The sequence below is a fragment of the Phyllopteryx taeniolatus genome, chromosome 7 (genome assembly GCF_024500385.1).
Source record: "Phyllopteryx taeniolatus isolate TA_2022b chromosome 7, UOR_Ptae_1.2, whole genome shotgun sequence".
Taxonomy (NCBI): Eukaryota; Metazoa; Chordata; class Actinopteri; order Syngnathiformes; family Syngnathidae; genus Phyllopteryx; species Phyllopteryx taeniolatus.
Genome location: NC_084508.1, coordinates 969,981 through 986,949, shown reverse-complemented (window position 1 = coordinate 986,949; position 16,969 = coordinate 969,981). Strand labels below are relative to the sequence as shown.

Here is a 16,969-nt window from a genome sequence, read left to right as displayed (position 1 = left end):
AGCTTGTGTCCAGAGAAGCTGGTGGCGTTTCTGGGTGTTGTTGGTGTATGGCTTAAACTTTAAATGGTTTTAACTTGCATTTGTTGATAAAGCTACGAACCGTGTTAATCGACAATGGTTTTCTCAAGTGTTCCTGAGACCACATCGCAATATCCTTTACACAATGATGCAGTTTTTTAATGCAGTGCTGCATGAGGGTCACAGTCATTCCATGTTGGTTTTCGGCCATGCCGCTTACGTGCAGTGATTTCTCCAGATTCTATGACTCTTTTGGTGATATTATAGACCGTAGATGGTGACGTTAAGCACCATTGTTGTTGTTCCCAGTCTTTTGTTGCCCCTGTCCTGGCTTTTTTGGAACGTGTTGCAGGCATTAAATTAAAACTGAGAGAGTATTTGCAAAAAACAATAATGTTCAGAAGTTTGATTGTTAAATATCTTTTCTTTGTGGTGCAACTATTCAGTTGACTGTAGAAAAGAATTTGCAAATCATTGTATTATGTTTTTATTTACATTTTGCACAATGTCCCAACTTCATTGGAATTAGGGTTTGTAGATGTCTCTCAGAAAATGGTCAACTCAGTTCCTATCAGAGGTGGGAACAAGTCATTGCTCTGCAAGTCACAAGTAAGTCTCAAGTCTTTGCCCTCAAGTCCTGAGTCAAGTTGAGACATGCCAGTTTATAAGAAAACTGTGTGGTGGCTGTTCAAAATGTTTGCACCTTCAAAACCAATCGTCAAGGGGGCTGGGGGCTTAGTATATTGCCCCTTCAAAACCAATCTATAGTAGGTTTTCCATACATGTTAATCAGTCGCCTTACGGCGAAATTCACCGTTTTGAACTCAAAATAAGCAAACTTGAACACTAATGACTCGTGTCTTAACTTGGACTTGAACACAGTGACTTGATAAAACTTGCTACTTTGACCAAGCACTGAAAAAACAACACATCGTAGCTTTCTCTAGTTACAACAGTATGTGTAACTCAATGCTTTACTGTAGGAATACATGATCAGTGTCAACATAATGTTAAGATCTGAATCAGAATCAGAATCATCTTTATTTGCCAAGTATGTCCAAAACACACAAGGAATTTGTCTCCGGTAGTTGGAGCCGCTCTAGTACAACAGACAGTCAATTTACAGAACACTTTGGAGACATAAAGACATTGACAAAAAACAACAACAAACAACAATTGTGCAAAAAGATGCAGAGTCCTCAGTTCGAATGGCTAATATCGCAATAGTCCGGTGCAATGACCATTGTGCAAAGGGCACTGAGACTTCAAGGAGTGTATGCGGTTTAAAGTGACGAGTACTGCGATAATCTGGGACAATGGTTGTGCAAATGTTACAGATACTCCTCAATCAGTGTGCAAATGGAGCAGATGCTACTCTGGCATGAGTGGCCACTATATGCAAATAGTGCAGCACGGCGAGACAACTACAGTGAGTGCACGAGTAATACATAATACAGAAATGTGACAACGAACTCAAGTCAAAAAATTGCCAGCTTGTTGTAATGGAATTGTAAGTTAGCTGTTCAAGAAGTTGATTGCAAGAGGGAAGAAGCTGTTGGAATGTCTACTAGTTCTAGTTTGCATTGATCGGTAGCGCCTACCTGAGGGAAGGAGCTGGAAGAGCTGGTGACCAGGGTGGGGAGGGTCTGAGAGGATTTTGCACGCCCTTGTCTTAGTTCTGGCAGCGTGCAAGTCCTCAAGGGTGGGTAGGGGGGTACCGACAATCCTTTCAGCAGTTTTGATTGTCCGTTGCAGTCGAAGTTTGTCCTTTTTTGTAGCAGCACCAAACCAGACTGTGATGGAAGAACACAGGACTGATTCGATGACCGCTGTGTAGAACTGTCTCAGCAGCTCCGGTGGCAGGCCATGCTTTCTCAGAAGCCGCAGGAAGTACATCCTCTGCTGGGCCTTTTTGAGGACGGAGTTGATGTTGGTCGCCCACTTCAGGTCCTGGGAGATTGTAATTCCCAGGAACTTGAAGGTCTCGACGGTTGACACAAGGCAGCTGGACAGCGTGAGGGGCAGCTGTGGCGAAGGATGCCTCCTGAAGTCCACGATCATCTCTACAGTCTTGAGCGTGTTCAGCTCCAGGTTGTGTCGGCCGCACCACAGCTCCAGCCGCTCCGCTTCCTGTCGATATGCAGACTTGTCACCGTCCTTGATGAGGCCGATGACAGTGGTGTCATCTGCAAACTTCAGGAGTTTGACAGTCGGGTTCGCTGAGGTGCAGTCGTTCGTGTAGAGAGAGAAGAGCAGCGGAGAGAGGACACAACCTTGGGGCGCCCCAGTGCTTATGCTGCGTGTGGATGAGGTGGCCTCCCCCAGCCTGACCTGCTGTGTCCTGCCCGTCAGAAAGCTGTAAATCCACTGGCAGATGGCAGGTGAGACGCTGAGCTGGAGAAGCTTGGATGAAAGGAGTTCAGGGATGATGGTGTTGAACGCTGAGCTGAAGTCCACGAACAGGATCCTCGCGTAGGTCCCTGCACTGTCGAGGTGTTCTAGGATGAAGTGCAGTCCCATGTTGACTGCATCATCCGCAGATCTGTTCGCTTGGTAGGCAAACTGCAGGGGGTCCAGCAGGGGACCTGTGACACTCTTGAGGTGGTCCAGCACAAGACGTTCAAAGGACTTCATGACCACAGATGTCAAAGCGACAGGCCTGTAGTCATTCAGACCCGAGATTGCAGGTTTCTTGGGGACTGGGATGATGGTGGAGCGTTTGAAGCAGGATGGAACTTCGCACATTTCCAGTGATCTGTTGAAGATCTGAGTGAAGACTGGCGCGAGCTGGTCCGCGCAGACTTTGAGGCAGGATGGAGACACGTGGTCCGGGCCTGCCGCTTTGTTAATCTTTTGTTGTTTGAAGATGCGTCTCACATCCTGTTCATGGATGGTTAACGCAGAGGTCAGAGGTGTGATTGTGGTCGCGGGTGCGGCCGGGTTGGTGTGTGGTGTGAAACTGTCCTTTTCAAATCTGCAGTAGAAGGTATTCAAGTCGTTGGCTAGTGTGCTATTGTTCTCAGCTTGGGGGGATCGTCGCTTGTAATTAGTCAGCGACTGGAATGCATGCCAGACTGATTTAGAGTCGTTTGCGCTAAACTGTTTTTCCAACTTTGCTGTATAGATCCTCTTTGCAATGTTAATTTCTTTGGTCAGCTGGTTTCTAGCTCGATTATACAGGGCCCTGTCCCCGCTCTGATATGCGTCCTCCTTAGCTTGGCGAAGCTGCTTAAGTTTAGCAGTGAACCACGGCTTATTGTTGTTGAATGTGCGAAATGATTTTGTTGGAACACAGACCTCTTCACAGAAACTGATATAGGATGTGACAGTGTCCGTATATTCATCCAGGCTGCCAGCTGAATTTTCAAAGACACTCCAGTCTGTGCAGTCTAAGCAGCTTTGAAGTTCCATCTTGGCTTCATTTGTCCACTTTTTGACTGTTTTCACTGTAGGCTTCGCACTTTTAAGTTCTTGCCTGTACGTCGGTATTAAGTGAATTAAGCAGTGATCAGACGAGCCCAAGGCTGCACGAGGTATAGCACGGTATGCGTTTTTTACCGTGGTCTGAAAGATTATACATTAGGTTGATGTGTCCCACATCCTTATTTGCTTCCAACAGTTCACACCGTGTTGTGCACTGGTAGAGGAATTGAGCAAGAAGTCATTCTTTTACACACTACCTAAAGTGATGGTTTCATTAGGACCCCCCCCCCCCCCCCCAAAAAAAAAAACAGTACAACATAAATCAACAATAAATGTGATGACACCTAAATAAGGGTACACATTCCAAGAAACATACATAGAAACAACGTTATTTAACATAACAATAAGGACATTAATTATTGCAAAAAAAAATATATATATATCCACACTGCATTTTGGGAATTGCACAGCTTGATGTTATGTATGCTTGTTTATGTCAGCATTAGCAGCTAGCTTTGTGCACGATCATGCTAATCGTTACACGGCGGGGGTTCCTTTATATTACAGTCTGGTTTAATCAGTATCGTGGTCTCAAGAATTAGTCTTGTACTATATTTCTTTTTCATTCACTTTTTTTTACCAATCGATCAGCACGAAGCGAGCATCTATTCAACATGACACTACATTCTCCTTCGTGTCCTTTTCACCTCTTTTTGACTCGATATTTTACAAAGTGCCCCATACCGTTACAATTGACATACCACAGTTGGAATAAATTGTAGCTTTATAACAAGATGACAAACTTAAATTGGGGGGGGGGGGGGGGGGGGTCGCCATCGCTGACCTCATAGGCTGTTTCATACTCCTTGAACGCTGGCAGCTAGATCCATTCCACACATCCACCATCAACACACAGATGTAATTGTGAATATTACTCCGCGGTGGACTGATATGTGGCCTGAGGTTCCGCCCGTGCGCTCGAAGTCACAGGAGTTGACGAGACCAGAAAAAAACTTGCACCACTTCAGCTGGTAATAAGTCACGGTACTTTTACTCCGTTATAATGATCTAAATGTCGCTCGCTACCTTTATTTATCAAGCCTATTAACATATTCTCAAATTGAGTCAAAAGTCATTAATTTAATGACTGGAGCCTGACTCGACTAAAAGTCGTGACTCGAGTCCACAACTCTGATTCCGATGGTTTCCTACCAGTGTTCATTAATATGCTAACTAACTAATTAAAATGAAATGGATCTGATAATCTTGTATGAGATTTTTTTTTTGTTTGGTTAGTTTTCAACTCAAACATGTATGTTTCTTTCAGATACATTGCCCTGTAACTGTCATGGAAGTCTTCCTGGAAAAACTGCAGTGCAGCTGGGACCATTATGGTAAGCTTGTTGCATTTTACCTACGGAAGTTCTATTCAATCAGTTCAATTCATCTATTCAATAGATGGTGGGCCTCCTCTTCAAACAAGCTCGGCATGCTTCTTAGTTGTGTGCAACGGTCTTTGCCTCAGTGATTATATTTCTTAAAAATTAATTAGTTGCTAGATTTGTGCATGGGATATACCTGCATTTCCCCAACGGGATTAATGAACTGATCCATCCATACATACATACATACATGCATACATACAAATGTAGATCTCATTTACCCAGTGGCTTCTTGCACTTATACTAATTTTCCACCCACAAGGAGTCCCTGACCATATCTCCATTTAAAGGTTTAAAGCCCCCCGGTAACCTCGGATATTACACGATGGATCTTAAATAGACGACCGGGCTTGCCTACACTGGTGTTGAGAGAGAGAGTCGCATAGGTTCTCACGACCAAATGTGAGACACCAGCCCTATCTAAGACAGTACCACAACTCAGCTGAGTAACTGTCACACGAAGCCGAAGTAGACAACACAAATACAAAGGTCAATTTGGATTGCGTTGTTCTCCCAACAAGCATCTTCAAGAATGACCAATTTTAGATAAGGTGGTTTGGATGGAATAAGATGGATACTGCGTGGCTCTCCCGTTTGCTTACCAAGTAATCCTCTTTAAATCCACTGTCTCTCTTCTGAAGTTTTTCACCCTGTCAAAAGAACTTCAATTCCTCCAATTTGCCTCTCAACTTACACAGAGGTCTAAAAGGGGTCTTCTGCACTTCTATCAGCAATCATACTGCTTGTGAGTTGGCAGGAAAAGAACCTCAAGCCTCAATGTGTTCACACATTTATAGTTTTCAAATGTAGGAGGATCTTAAAGGGACTTATTACCCTATGTGGGCTTGTATTCTGTCCTGTCTTAGGGCAAAGTACACTACTTTCCAGAAGGGCTATTAATACTCACCTTACTGGCAGTCAACTATAAACACCACCATATATGGAAGCCAAATAAAGGCAACACCATATATGGACTTGGTCAACCACAGCCTGTAACAAGTTGCTTTCCAGTTGCAAACAGCTTCTCACTATTCTACTTAATATTTGAACGACTTCTGACAGCCTGAACAAAGCTTCTAACTAATACTATTTTCTTATAAACCTTTGTGGTTTTGATTAAACAAAGATTTACTACCTCTATTGGATTCAGCCTCCCAAAACAATTTCAAACAAAATAGCAATGATTGACCTATAATCGTTATCAAAGCCTCCTGTCTATAAAGTGTATTTCTTTAAACATGTAAACTTTAAAGGACTACTTTAGTAAGATAATTGCACATGACACACGTGCAGTATATCAGCAGGGATCTCGTTTGTTGTGCATCCCAAAAATTAGCAGGGACGCATGGAGCATATTCAATCGGCGTCCGTAGATGTGTGGTTTAAGACCTGCCCTATGTACTGTATGTGTGTGTGTGTGTGTTGGTGAAGAGCTTCCACACACAGTGAATCAAAAGTACGAATCCTGTCTTGGTGCATGCCAATCAGAGGCACAGTAGGGCGGGTTATCATTCCATAAATACAATGGACACAGGAGTTTTTTTCTGGACTTCATGAATTTTCATTGTTGTGGTGAAACCAGCTGCTCACGACGCAGCAGGTCGCAGGTGTTTGCTCCGTAGGTGCACACAACTGGGACAAAGGGAAAGTTAACAGTTTATTACTTTAGCTAGCCTGCGGGCTAACGGGCTAGCAAGCTAAGGGCTAGAGCTAAAAAACTCACTTGACCGCAGGAACATTGTTAAAATGTTAGAATCAGAATCTCTTTATTTGCCAGGTATGTCAAAAACACACAAGAAAATTGTCTCCAGTAGTTGGAGCTGCTCTAGTACGACAATCGAGAGCCATTTTGACAAAACATACTTTTGAGAAAACACTTTACGGAGAGTCTCTTAGCCTTTAGCAATTTAATGGCAAGAGGGAAGAAGCTGTTAGAATGTCTGCTTATTTTACTTTGCATTGATTGATAGCGCCTACCTGAGGGAAGGAGCTGGAAGAGGTGGGGACCGGGATGTGGAGGGTCCAAGAGAATTTTGCATGCGCTTGTCTTAGTTCTGACAGCGTGCAAGTCCTCCGGCAGTTCTGATTGTCCGTTGCAGTTTGTCCTTTTTGGTGGCAGCACCTAACCAGACTGTGATGGATGAACATGGGACTGATTCAATGACTGCTGTGTAGAATTGCCTCAACAGCTCCTGTGGCAGGCCGTGCTTCCTCAGAAGCTGCAGGAAGTATATCCTCTGCTGGGCCTTTTTTGAGGATGGAGTTGATATTGGTGTCCCACTTCAGGTTCTGAGAGACTGTAATTCCCAGGAACCTGAAGGTTTCGACGGTTGACACGGCAGTTAGATTGCGTGAGGGGCAGCTATGGTGAAGGATGCTTCCTGAAGTCCACGATCATCTCTAGAGTCTTGAGTGTGTTCAGCTCCAGGTTGTGTTGGCCGCACCACAACTCCAGCCGCTCCACTTCCTGTCGATATGCAGACACGTCACAGTCTTTTATGAGGCTGATGACTGTGGTGTCGTCTGCAAGGGTTAGCGATCTGAGTTGTGTGCGTGTTCCCCACAAAACACACACACACGACTTTCCCATATGTGTGTGTGTGTGTGTGTGTAACTGTTTATAAACCATAACCACAGCGGCACACGTTATCAATATTCAGGCAGTAGTTGACTTCATCGCGGCACGGTGGCCGACTGGTTAGAGCGTCAGCCTCACAGTTCTGAGGTGCGGGGTTCAATCCCCGTCCCCGCCTGTGTGGAGTTTGCATGTTCTCCCCGTGCCTGCGTGGGTTTTCTCCGGGCACTCCGGTTTCCTCCCACATCCCAAAAACATGCATTCATTGGAGACTCTAAATTGCCCGTAGGCATGACTGTGAGTGCGAATGGTTGTTAGTTTCTATGTGCCCTGCGATTGGCTGGCAACCAGTTCAGGGTGTACCCCGCCTCCTGCCCGATGACAGCTGGGATAGGCTCCAGCACGCCCGCGACCCTAGTGAGGAGAAGCGGCTCAGAAAATGGATGGATGGATGGATAGTTGACTTCATCGAACTCTTTTTCAGCGTCATTTGATTGTACTGTATACTTAGGTCAAATCAACATGACAGAAATAATGGGTGCTAACTCACTGTAATTCAATTACTTTATTGTAATTCAATTACTCCACACACCGAAACTTTAGAGCATGGTTCGACAGAACGCCGGCATGTTTACGTACAACCGTTGCTAGGCTACATAACGTTTGGTTGCCTGCTTGCGAGCCGTATCGTTTTAAAAGTACGTAAACATACCTCAACCAATCCTTAAATGAACATCCTCTCCTGAGCACCGGTGACCACCAGTGCACGTTTTTCCCCATTTTGTTCTTACAATACACGCGGCGCGAGCCATTGTTGTTGTCGTCGGCATGGAAGCGAGTGTATCCGGTCTGGTTTGAGTTGACAAGATAAAGCCCTGTGATCGTAAAAGATGGGATGCGGTGGTATCGGAATACAATATTTTATTGCAGTAGTCTGACAGACCAAATTTGTCTTGTAGTCTGATCCAGGCAGTACGTGTTGTCTGTCTCAGACGTGTTGGCTGTCCCACACCGCCGATATGTTTTTTTAAAAGTAACTTTATTGGTGGTCAGATATTTACAGTACTATGTCAAAAGAAACACGACAGGGCTAAAAATAAATTAGCTTTTGGATTCAAATATACTGTACACGATGGCGACGCGGAGTAAATGTCTTTTGCGGAGCCGATCAATTACGTTATTGATTGGACCGGCGAATTATTACATTTAAGACGATCAGCCGGTCAGCAGAAAATCCTAATTATCGGCCGACACCAATCAAGCCGATCAGATCGCTGTAAAGTCCAATATCAGTATAAAATATTAATCTTCCATTCCGCGTATCCTCACTAGGGTATGAAATATGAAAAATGTAAAAACATAAAATAATAAAAATATAGAATAAAAAACTACATCACATCGATGTACCTGTCTCCATAATACAAAAATGGCCTAACACATTCTTCATCCTAACACGTATCTCAAAATGGGTATATCTGAGTATGGGTCCTATGCTTGTTGTTAACCTTTATGTGTACATGTATTTTTTTTGCAATAGCTGTTACTGAATATATGACTATTTCTATATATTTTGCAAGCAAGCTAACTGTATTTGGTATTCATGTTTGACAAAGTATGTGTATAACATACGTTAAGTCTCTTGTGGCATCTGGTGGACTATATCTGATCCACTTTCTTTCTGTTAAAGGTACTCATTTCCGTATGGATAAACCATATTACACGTATAACATTTACCCTAAACACTGTAACACTCGACACCGCCCCGAATGGAACACTGTAACACTCGACACTATCCACACTCCACTGGCAAAAGTATTCGCTCACCTGCCTTGACTCACATATGATTTTAAGTGATATCCCATTCTAAATTCATATGGTTTAATATGATGTTGGTCTACCCTTTGCAGCTGAAACAGCTTCAACTCTTGTGGGAATGCTTTCAACAAGGTTAAGGAGTGAGTTTATGGGAATATTTGTCCAATCTTCAATCTCCAATCTTCCACAAATCCATCAAAGTCCTCATCTTCTGCATCCGAAATGAACAGCTGGGCAAGTTCTCCATCAAACACGGCAGTTTCCCTCTCGTCATTGTCGGAGTCAGTCTCGTTGCCGTGCGGCCCCTCAGAAATTATGCCGGCTTTTACGAAAGCTCGCACGACAGTGCAAGCGGACACGTTAGCCCAAGCATCCACAATCCATTTACAAATTGTGGCGTAACTCGCCCGGCGCTGCCTCCTAGTCTTAGTAAAGCTGTGTTCGCCATCTGTCATCCATCGCTCCCACGCCGCTCGCAACTTCACTATGAACGCCCTGTTTACACCCATGTCCAGCGGTTGGAGTTCCTTCGTCAAGCCTCCCGGAATGATGGCAAGCTCCGAGTTATTGCACTCAGTCGAATGGTGACTGTAGAGACGCTTCTCCTGACTGTTACTTGCTCATTAATCCATTGCTCGAGTTGGTCTTCCAACTCGGGCCACCTCGCCTTGTTTCTGCGGAAACTCAGTTTCGTCTTCTTGACTTGGCGAAGCTCATTTTCCTGCTTCCTCCACTTGCGAACCATGGATTCGTTGATCTTGAATTCTCTCGCGGCTGATTCCCATGTTCCTTTGCGTAACTGATAGCTTGCAGTTTAAACTGTGCTTCGTAAGCGTGTCTCTTCATAGGTGCCATTTTCGGGGGTCCTTAGCCAAACCGATGTTGTTTTGCACTATGCACAACTATATACCTAGTGGGGGCGTGCCTTTAACGTCCTCCTTCACACGCACCTTTCCCCCTTTAACGTCCGCATGCTGTCCTCAGTCACGTCCCCCTTTCCTCCATATAAGCAGCGTGTCGGCAGGAAATGCTCCCAGTCAGTCAAGCGGAGCGCTCATCGAAGTCACACAACAACACTTACAGATTTTGGAACTCGTGCACACATAAGGCTCGCCGCATTATAAAGCGCCCCGTCCATTTTGGAGAAAATTTAAGACTTAAGCGCGCCTTATGGTCGTGAAAATACGGTACTGTATATTACTTATTGACGCTGAAAACCAATGAACTACTGAGATGTTTATTTAATTATTTACAGTATTTTGTATTCCCCCTTCAAGTTTTAGACTTTAGTTATTCTTTCACTCTGTTATATTGTTTCTCTATTTGTCAATACCTTCTGACATTTGGTTGTCTTGTCTTGTCTAATATGTTATTTGTGGTGTAAATGTGTGATTGAGTGAGTTGTTTGCGTGAGGAAGGGGTAGTTGCCCTTTAGTGCACCTTTGTTTTAATGGAGTTATTTTCAACCGTGAGAAAATTTAACACATCTGAAAGAAGACCACTGTTGTAATGTCCCTGCCTTTTTCTGTATCCATCCCATACATGAAAAACCTCAATAGAAATATTTCACACACACAAAAAAAGCCCCTCTTTAGTTTCGAGTGAGAAAATGTTGACAGCTTTTTTTTTTTACGTTTGTTTAATTCAATACTATATTGGCACTACAGTGGTGCCTCGAGAAACGAGTGGCTTGACTTATGAGTTTTTTGAGATACGAGGCATCAATTAGGCGACTTTTTTCTTTGATTTGCGAGCCCAAACTTGAGAAACGAGTGCTGTATGGCAACAGGGGGCTCCATTCACTTGGCAACAAGCAGCACTTTGGCTGATATAATTTGTAAATATTCTTCAAAAAAGAGGCTTCAACCTGTCCATTGCCACTACGAGTGTTGTGTCTCGATTTGTCGCTTCTGTATCGGGTGTTGCCCCTCTAGTGAGTCAGTCTCTCGGCATCCCCCCGCTATTCTTCTACATCCTGGGCCACTCTCCTCCGAAGATGGTGGTCAACTGATGGTCTTGGGAGATGGACTCTCAAAAGTTTTCAAGAAATAAACTTGGACTCAGACTTGAATAAAACCAAAAGACAAAAGCTGGAGCTGATCGCTGAATGTTTATTCGAGGCCTCAAACTCGCCAGGTAATGGAGTAATTCGCCAGGAGGACAAAGAACTGAATGAGCACAATGGAAACATCTCTTTATATACACGCTTCTGGGACTCGCTCACCTTGCTCTGAATCCACCTCTTGGTCCTGATTGGCCAGAACAGAGATTCCCTAAGATGGCATGGTTTCTCATTGTGTCGCAGCAGGCTTGGTATCGTTTATTACCCAAACTGTTGGTTTATAATCGTGTCTCAGCATCTTTGGATTTTTTAATATAACCAAGTCATGCAATAGAACCATATGTATTTTAGTTTTTAATGGTGTTGGGTGTTTTCTAATATGAAATCTAACAAAGTAAGTGTTTCTTTTAAAACTTTTTAATAGTATATTGAGGTTATGAGATAGTTATGGCATTTATCTCTCTCTTGGTGACGCGATTGGTTCATTCAGGTCCTGCCGGCAGGTGTTAATGGATATCTTCCAGTGGCAGTCGTAAAACATCTTGATGACAGGCTTGTGACAAGTTGAGCCTTCGTTATTGTCCCGCTGGCTACTTTCAGCTACACAGTTGCTTCTTGACCTTCGAGTGTCAACGTGTCACCTGAGTCAGCAAAGCCAAGGAGGTGGTTTTTACTTCGCAAAAGTAGTCTGTAAGAGGCCAGTATACTTTATTATTCGGGAAGAAGATGATTACTCATAAAAACATAACATAATATTAATTACTAACAATGCTAATATTCCACAGTTCCCCCCCCCCCCCCTTTCCGAGATGGCGAAGCAACACGGAAACACTGGTTCCCTAGATCAGAATCATCTTTATTTGCCAAGTATCTCAAAATCACAAAGAATTTGTCTCCGGTAGTTGGAGCCGCTCTAGTACGACAACAGACAGTCAATTGACAGAGAAAACTTTTGAGACATAAAGACATTGAAAAAAACGTCACTGAGCAATAAAAGGTTGCTAGTAATCTGGTAATGCCGGTACAATTTTTTTTTATGACAATTGTGCAAAAGAAGTCCTCTAGCAATTAGAGCAGTTTGAATGACTAATAGAGCAACAGTCCGGCGCAATGACCATTGTGCAAAGGGCGCCGAGAATTCAAGAAATGTATGCAGTTTAAAGTGACTAGTAGTGCAATAATCTGGGACAATGTCGATTGTGCAAATGTTGCAGATAGTACTCAGTCGATTGTGCAAATGATGCAGATGCTACTCAGGCACATGAGTGGCCAGTATTGGTCAACAACAGATGTGCAAATAGTGCAGCATGGCGAGACTTCTACAGTGAGTGCACGAGTAATGTATAATTGGCCCAACAGAAATGTGACAACAAATTCAAGTCAAAAAATTGCCACCATGTTGCAATGGAATTGTAAGTTAACTGTTTAAGATGTTAATGGCAAGAGGGAAGAACCTGTTGGAATGTCTGCTAGTGTTAGTTTGCATTGTCCGGTAGCGCCAAACTGAGGGAAGGAGCTGGAAGAGCTGATGACCAGGATGTGGAGGGTCCAAGAGGATTTTGCATGCTCCTGTCTTAGTTCTGGCAGCGTGCAAATCCTCAAGGGTGGTTAGGGGGGTACCGAGAATCCTTTCAGCAGTTTTGATTGTTCGTTGCAGTCGGAATTTGTCCTTTTTTGTAGCAGCACCAAACCAGACTGTGATGGAAGAGCACAGTACTGATTCGATGACCGCTGTGTAGAACTGCCTCAGCAGCTCCTGTGGCAGGCCGTGCATCCTCAGAAGCCGCAGGAACTACATCCTCTGCTGGGCCTTTTTGAGGATGGAGTTGATGTTGAACTCCCACTTCAGGTCCTGAGAGACTGTAATTCCCAGGAACTTGAAGGTCTCGACGGTTGACACAAGGCAGTTGGACAGCGTGAGGGGCAGCTGTGGCAAAGGATGCCTCCTTAAGTCCGCAATCATCTCTACAGTCTTGAGCGTGTTCAGCTCCAGGTTGTGTCGGCCGCACCACAGCTCCCGCCGCTCCGCTTCCTCTCGATACGCAGACTGATCACCGTCTTTGATGATGCCGATGACTGTGGTGTCGTCTGCAAACTTCAGGAGTTTGACAGCCGGGTGGGTTGAGGTCCAGTCGTTTATTTGGATCCATGTGTGCTTGAACATTGCTTTAGCTTTAGCAAATTTAACACCTCATTCATGTCAAGGGTATCAAGCTAGCTGTGTAAAACTTCAGTAGCTAACCGGGACAGAACAATACTTAATATGCGGACAAATAATATTTATTCGAATATGTGTGTGGTGTGAATTGTTGTGTGTGCCCTGCATCCTGCCCGCAGTCAGTGGTGGTGTCACTTCACTATACTCGCAGAAGCAGAGCCTAGGGTGTAGAAAACAAGGAAGTACCCTTAGCTTAAAGACAATGAAAGGATTCCGCCTTGCAGATGCATGGTCGTGTTAACAAATAGTACAAACACCCCCTGCATTTCTTTGTGGAAGAATCAAATAGGTTTTCCATTTCAGAAGCTAACGTTATCGAACGCCAATCTGGGAATCCATCCATCCAGCCATCATCCATTTTCTATACCGCTTATCCTCTTTAAGATTTCAGGTGTGCTTGAAATGATCTCAGCTGACTTCGGGCGAGTAACGGGCTACACCCTGGACTGGTTGCCAGCCAATTGCAGGGCACATAAAGACAAAACAATCATTTACACTCACATTCACACCTAAGGACAATCTAGAGTCTTCAATTCTCCTAAAATGAATTTTTTGAGGGAATGTGGACGGAAACCAGAGTACCCAGACAAAAATCCATGCAACCATGGTGAGAATAATCTGTGAGACAAACAACACTAAACCCCAATTTTTGTTTTTTAAAGCAAGAATACATTGTACTGTATTTTTGCCAGCACTATTCAAAACAAGGTAGTCTGATTAATATTGTGTCTGTGCAAAAAGAATTCAAGAGAATAATGAATCAGTGTAAGGGTGTGTCATGTTGGACGCAATCATTGTGAGCTGCAGACATCAAAGCTACAATAGCCAGTTGAGTGCTAACACAGCGCACTATTGAACTGTGTCATCTGACAGATTGCAGAGAGCGATGGATTTACTAATTCGATCCTGTGTCCATCAAGGCGAGGTGTGAGATGGAAAACATGCAGCGGTAATCAGAGGAAGCGTAGGAGTAAAAACGTTGTCCATCAACTTGATGAGAAAGAGATCTGCAAAACGGGATTCACATCTCAAGTAGATGTAGATTATGTTTATGATCTTGGTTTATTATGTGACTTTTGTACATTTAATGAAATAGAATATATAGGTTTTCTTAGTAAATAAAGCGGGCCGGAAATGGCAAACGTTTCACATTCTTGCGAATTCACACTCACGACAGTGACAAGACCTAAAAATGGCAGCCCCCATAAGAGAGTACACAAAGGCAAACCTGATGTTTTAAACATATCTTAGATTGTTGTAAAGTCCTGATTATTGCTTTTATTATTGTTTTTTTGCATGCATTGCTCGGACATTGCTGAAGTATTTTACGTAAGGCACATTGTTGGGCAGCTAAGGGGTCCTCGGGGAGTTGTGCGGATTTCGGTCGCATCAGACTGCTTTCATTGTTTTCTCTTATCATTGAAGCCTGTCTGGATTTGTGATGAAAATATCCCAGGCAGTACAGTGCAGACTGAGTCAGTCCTCATTATTGCTGCGTTTGTGCAATCCATTGTTCGGTATTTGTATTTTACATCAGGTACCTTGTTGGGCAGCTAAAGGGTCCTTGAAAAGAGGTTTTGTTCATTCGCGGCAATTTTTATTATTATTATGTTTTCATTTACACAGTAATTACCGTATGATTATTTTCTGGTACAGAAAGGCAAAATAATGTTTAGTGAGCTTTTTACAAAAGACACGTGGGCTTGCTCTGTAAAAAGCTTTATTTCCATGCCGTCATTTCCTAAGTGGAGGTAGTGTGGGAAATGAATGGGGGCATTTACTAAATATAAAAAAATCAAATCGTGAAAAATACAGCAAGATATTAGAGGAGCTGATAGGCTTAATCAGCATTGTGTGCCTCTATTGGTGGCTTGTGTGAAAATAACAAAAAACGTTTGATACTGCAGGTTTAATGCCCCACCTGTTTACATTGCGTGACACCACCCACAAACATACACACACACAAAGACACCTACACACACCCGCACACACAGAGCGAGCACCCATAGTGTCTTATGCCAAGCTCAAATTGTATAAATTTTATTGTCATTCACGAAGGTTGCTATGTCAGATTACCAAGCACGGTGTCAAAAATTTGTTTGGTGTCTTGGACCGAGCGAGTGGCCACACTACAAGTATGACAATGACCAGATCCCGCCAGATCATTGCGTGCTGTCGCCAAGAGCACGATCTGATGGCACAGATCTTGGCGGAACAAGAAGAAAGAGTCCAAGCAGCAGGGAAACAGTTTGTGTGTATGCAGGACCGCGGGACACAAGCGGATGGTTACCGGTAATGTGGTATTGCTGATACAATTACAATTGTGCAAATGATGATTCTGGGGATTCTACACAACTGTTGTATGGCACTTTATTTTTTACAGAAACAATTGTTTAAAATAGTTGTGTTATTCTTACTATTGATGTATTTGATGTGTGTATGTGCAGGTCTGGCCCACTGTTTAACACTGGCTTTCTGAGGAAGATGCTCTTGGCAGCAGTACAGCACAGTATGGCCGATATCCAACCATTGGTCAAAACTCTGATTTGCGAATCTGACTGTACCACTCTGAAGCCTGTAATCCATGGAGCATCAGCGTTTACCAACCAGGGTAAAAACATTTCTATTCTTTGTCTGCTTTGAGTACAAAAGACCCAATTGACTGTGTGGCTTTTATCTCCAAGTAGAATGTGGCGTCATCATTAAGACGTCTCAGAGTGAAGAAGATTCAGGTCCTGCTGATCAGTCTGGTTAGTCTGTTTCATTGTTTATCAATTACATAATTGGGTTCAATTGCGGTTCGCATAACATCATCTTATGACAAGAGATGGGAATACCCCGATCCCATTTTTTTGCATCCGAGTCAGTCTTTTTTAAGGATCTTCCGATACAGAGTCCCGATCCGTAACCTCGACAATGAGCTCACATCCAAATTTTCTCAAATTAATATACACACGGGTCTGTATATAGATGTATATACATACATACAGTACGTACATAGTACCGTGAAAAAGTATTGTCTTCTCAAATTCTTATATTTTTACATAGTTTCCCCACTTCAATGTTTAAGATCATCAAACAAACATAACTATCTGACAAATATAACCCAAGCTGAGTTGCTGAGTTAATAGCTACGAGACTTTACACCGATCTCATCGGTTTGATCGGTATCGGACGATAATTAGCTTTTTATGCTGATCGGCCGATCGGCTTTCATGTCATAATTCGCCAATCCGATCAATGACGTCATCAATCAGCTCTGCAAAAGACATTTACTCTGTGTCGCCGTCGCGTATGAATTCAAAAGCTGGTTTATTTTTAGCCGTATCACGTGTCTATCTGTAACTACCTGACGGCCAATAACGTTTTTTTCAATCTTATCAGTGAAAAAACACGTCGTCGGTGTGGGGCTATTT

At 43.4% G+C, this 16,969-nt stretch overlaps 1 protein-coding gene across 12 annotated transcripts in view; it reads left to right on the top strand.

Annotated features, from left to right (window-relative positions):
• Nucleotides 1–16,969, top strand: part of trmt1l (tRNA methyltransferase 1-like) — a 95,019-nt gene that overhangs the window by 58,616 nt on the left and 19,434 nt on the right. For 8 of the 12 annotated variants that reach the window (XR_009789486.1, XR_009789489.1, XR_009789488.1 and 5 more), the window contains exons 11-13: nt 4,769–4,835; nt 16,001–16,164; nt 16,238–16,303. Coding sequence is in view for 5 of the 12 variants with exons in the window: in XM_061780359.1 (XP_061636343.1) it covers nt 4,769–4,835; nt 16,001–16,164; nt 16,238–16,303 (297 nt within the window). In the remaining 7 variants the exon portion in view is untranslated. The remainder of the gene's footprint in view (nt 1–4,768; nt 4,836–16,000; nt 16,165–16,237; nt 16,304–16,969) is intronic. The other 4 variants (XR_009789490.1, XR_009789492.1, XM_061780360.1 and 1 more) reach the window with 1 other exon arrangement.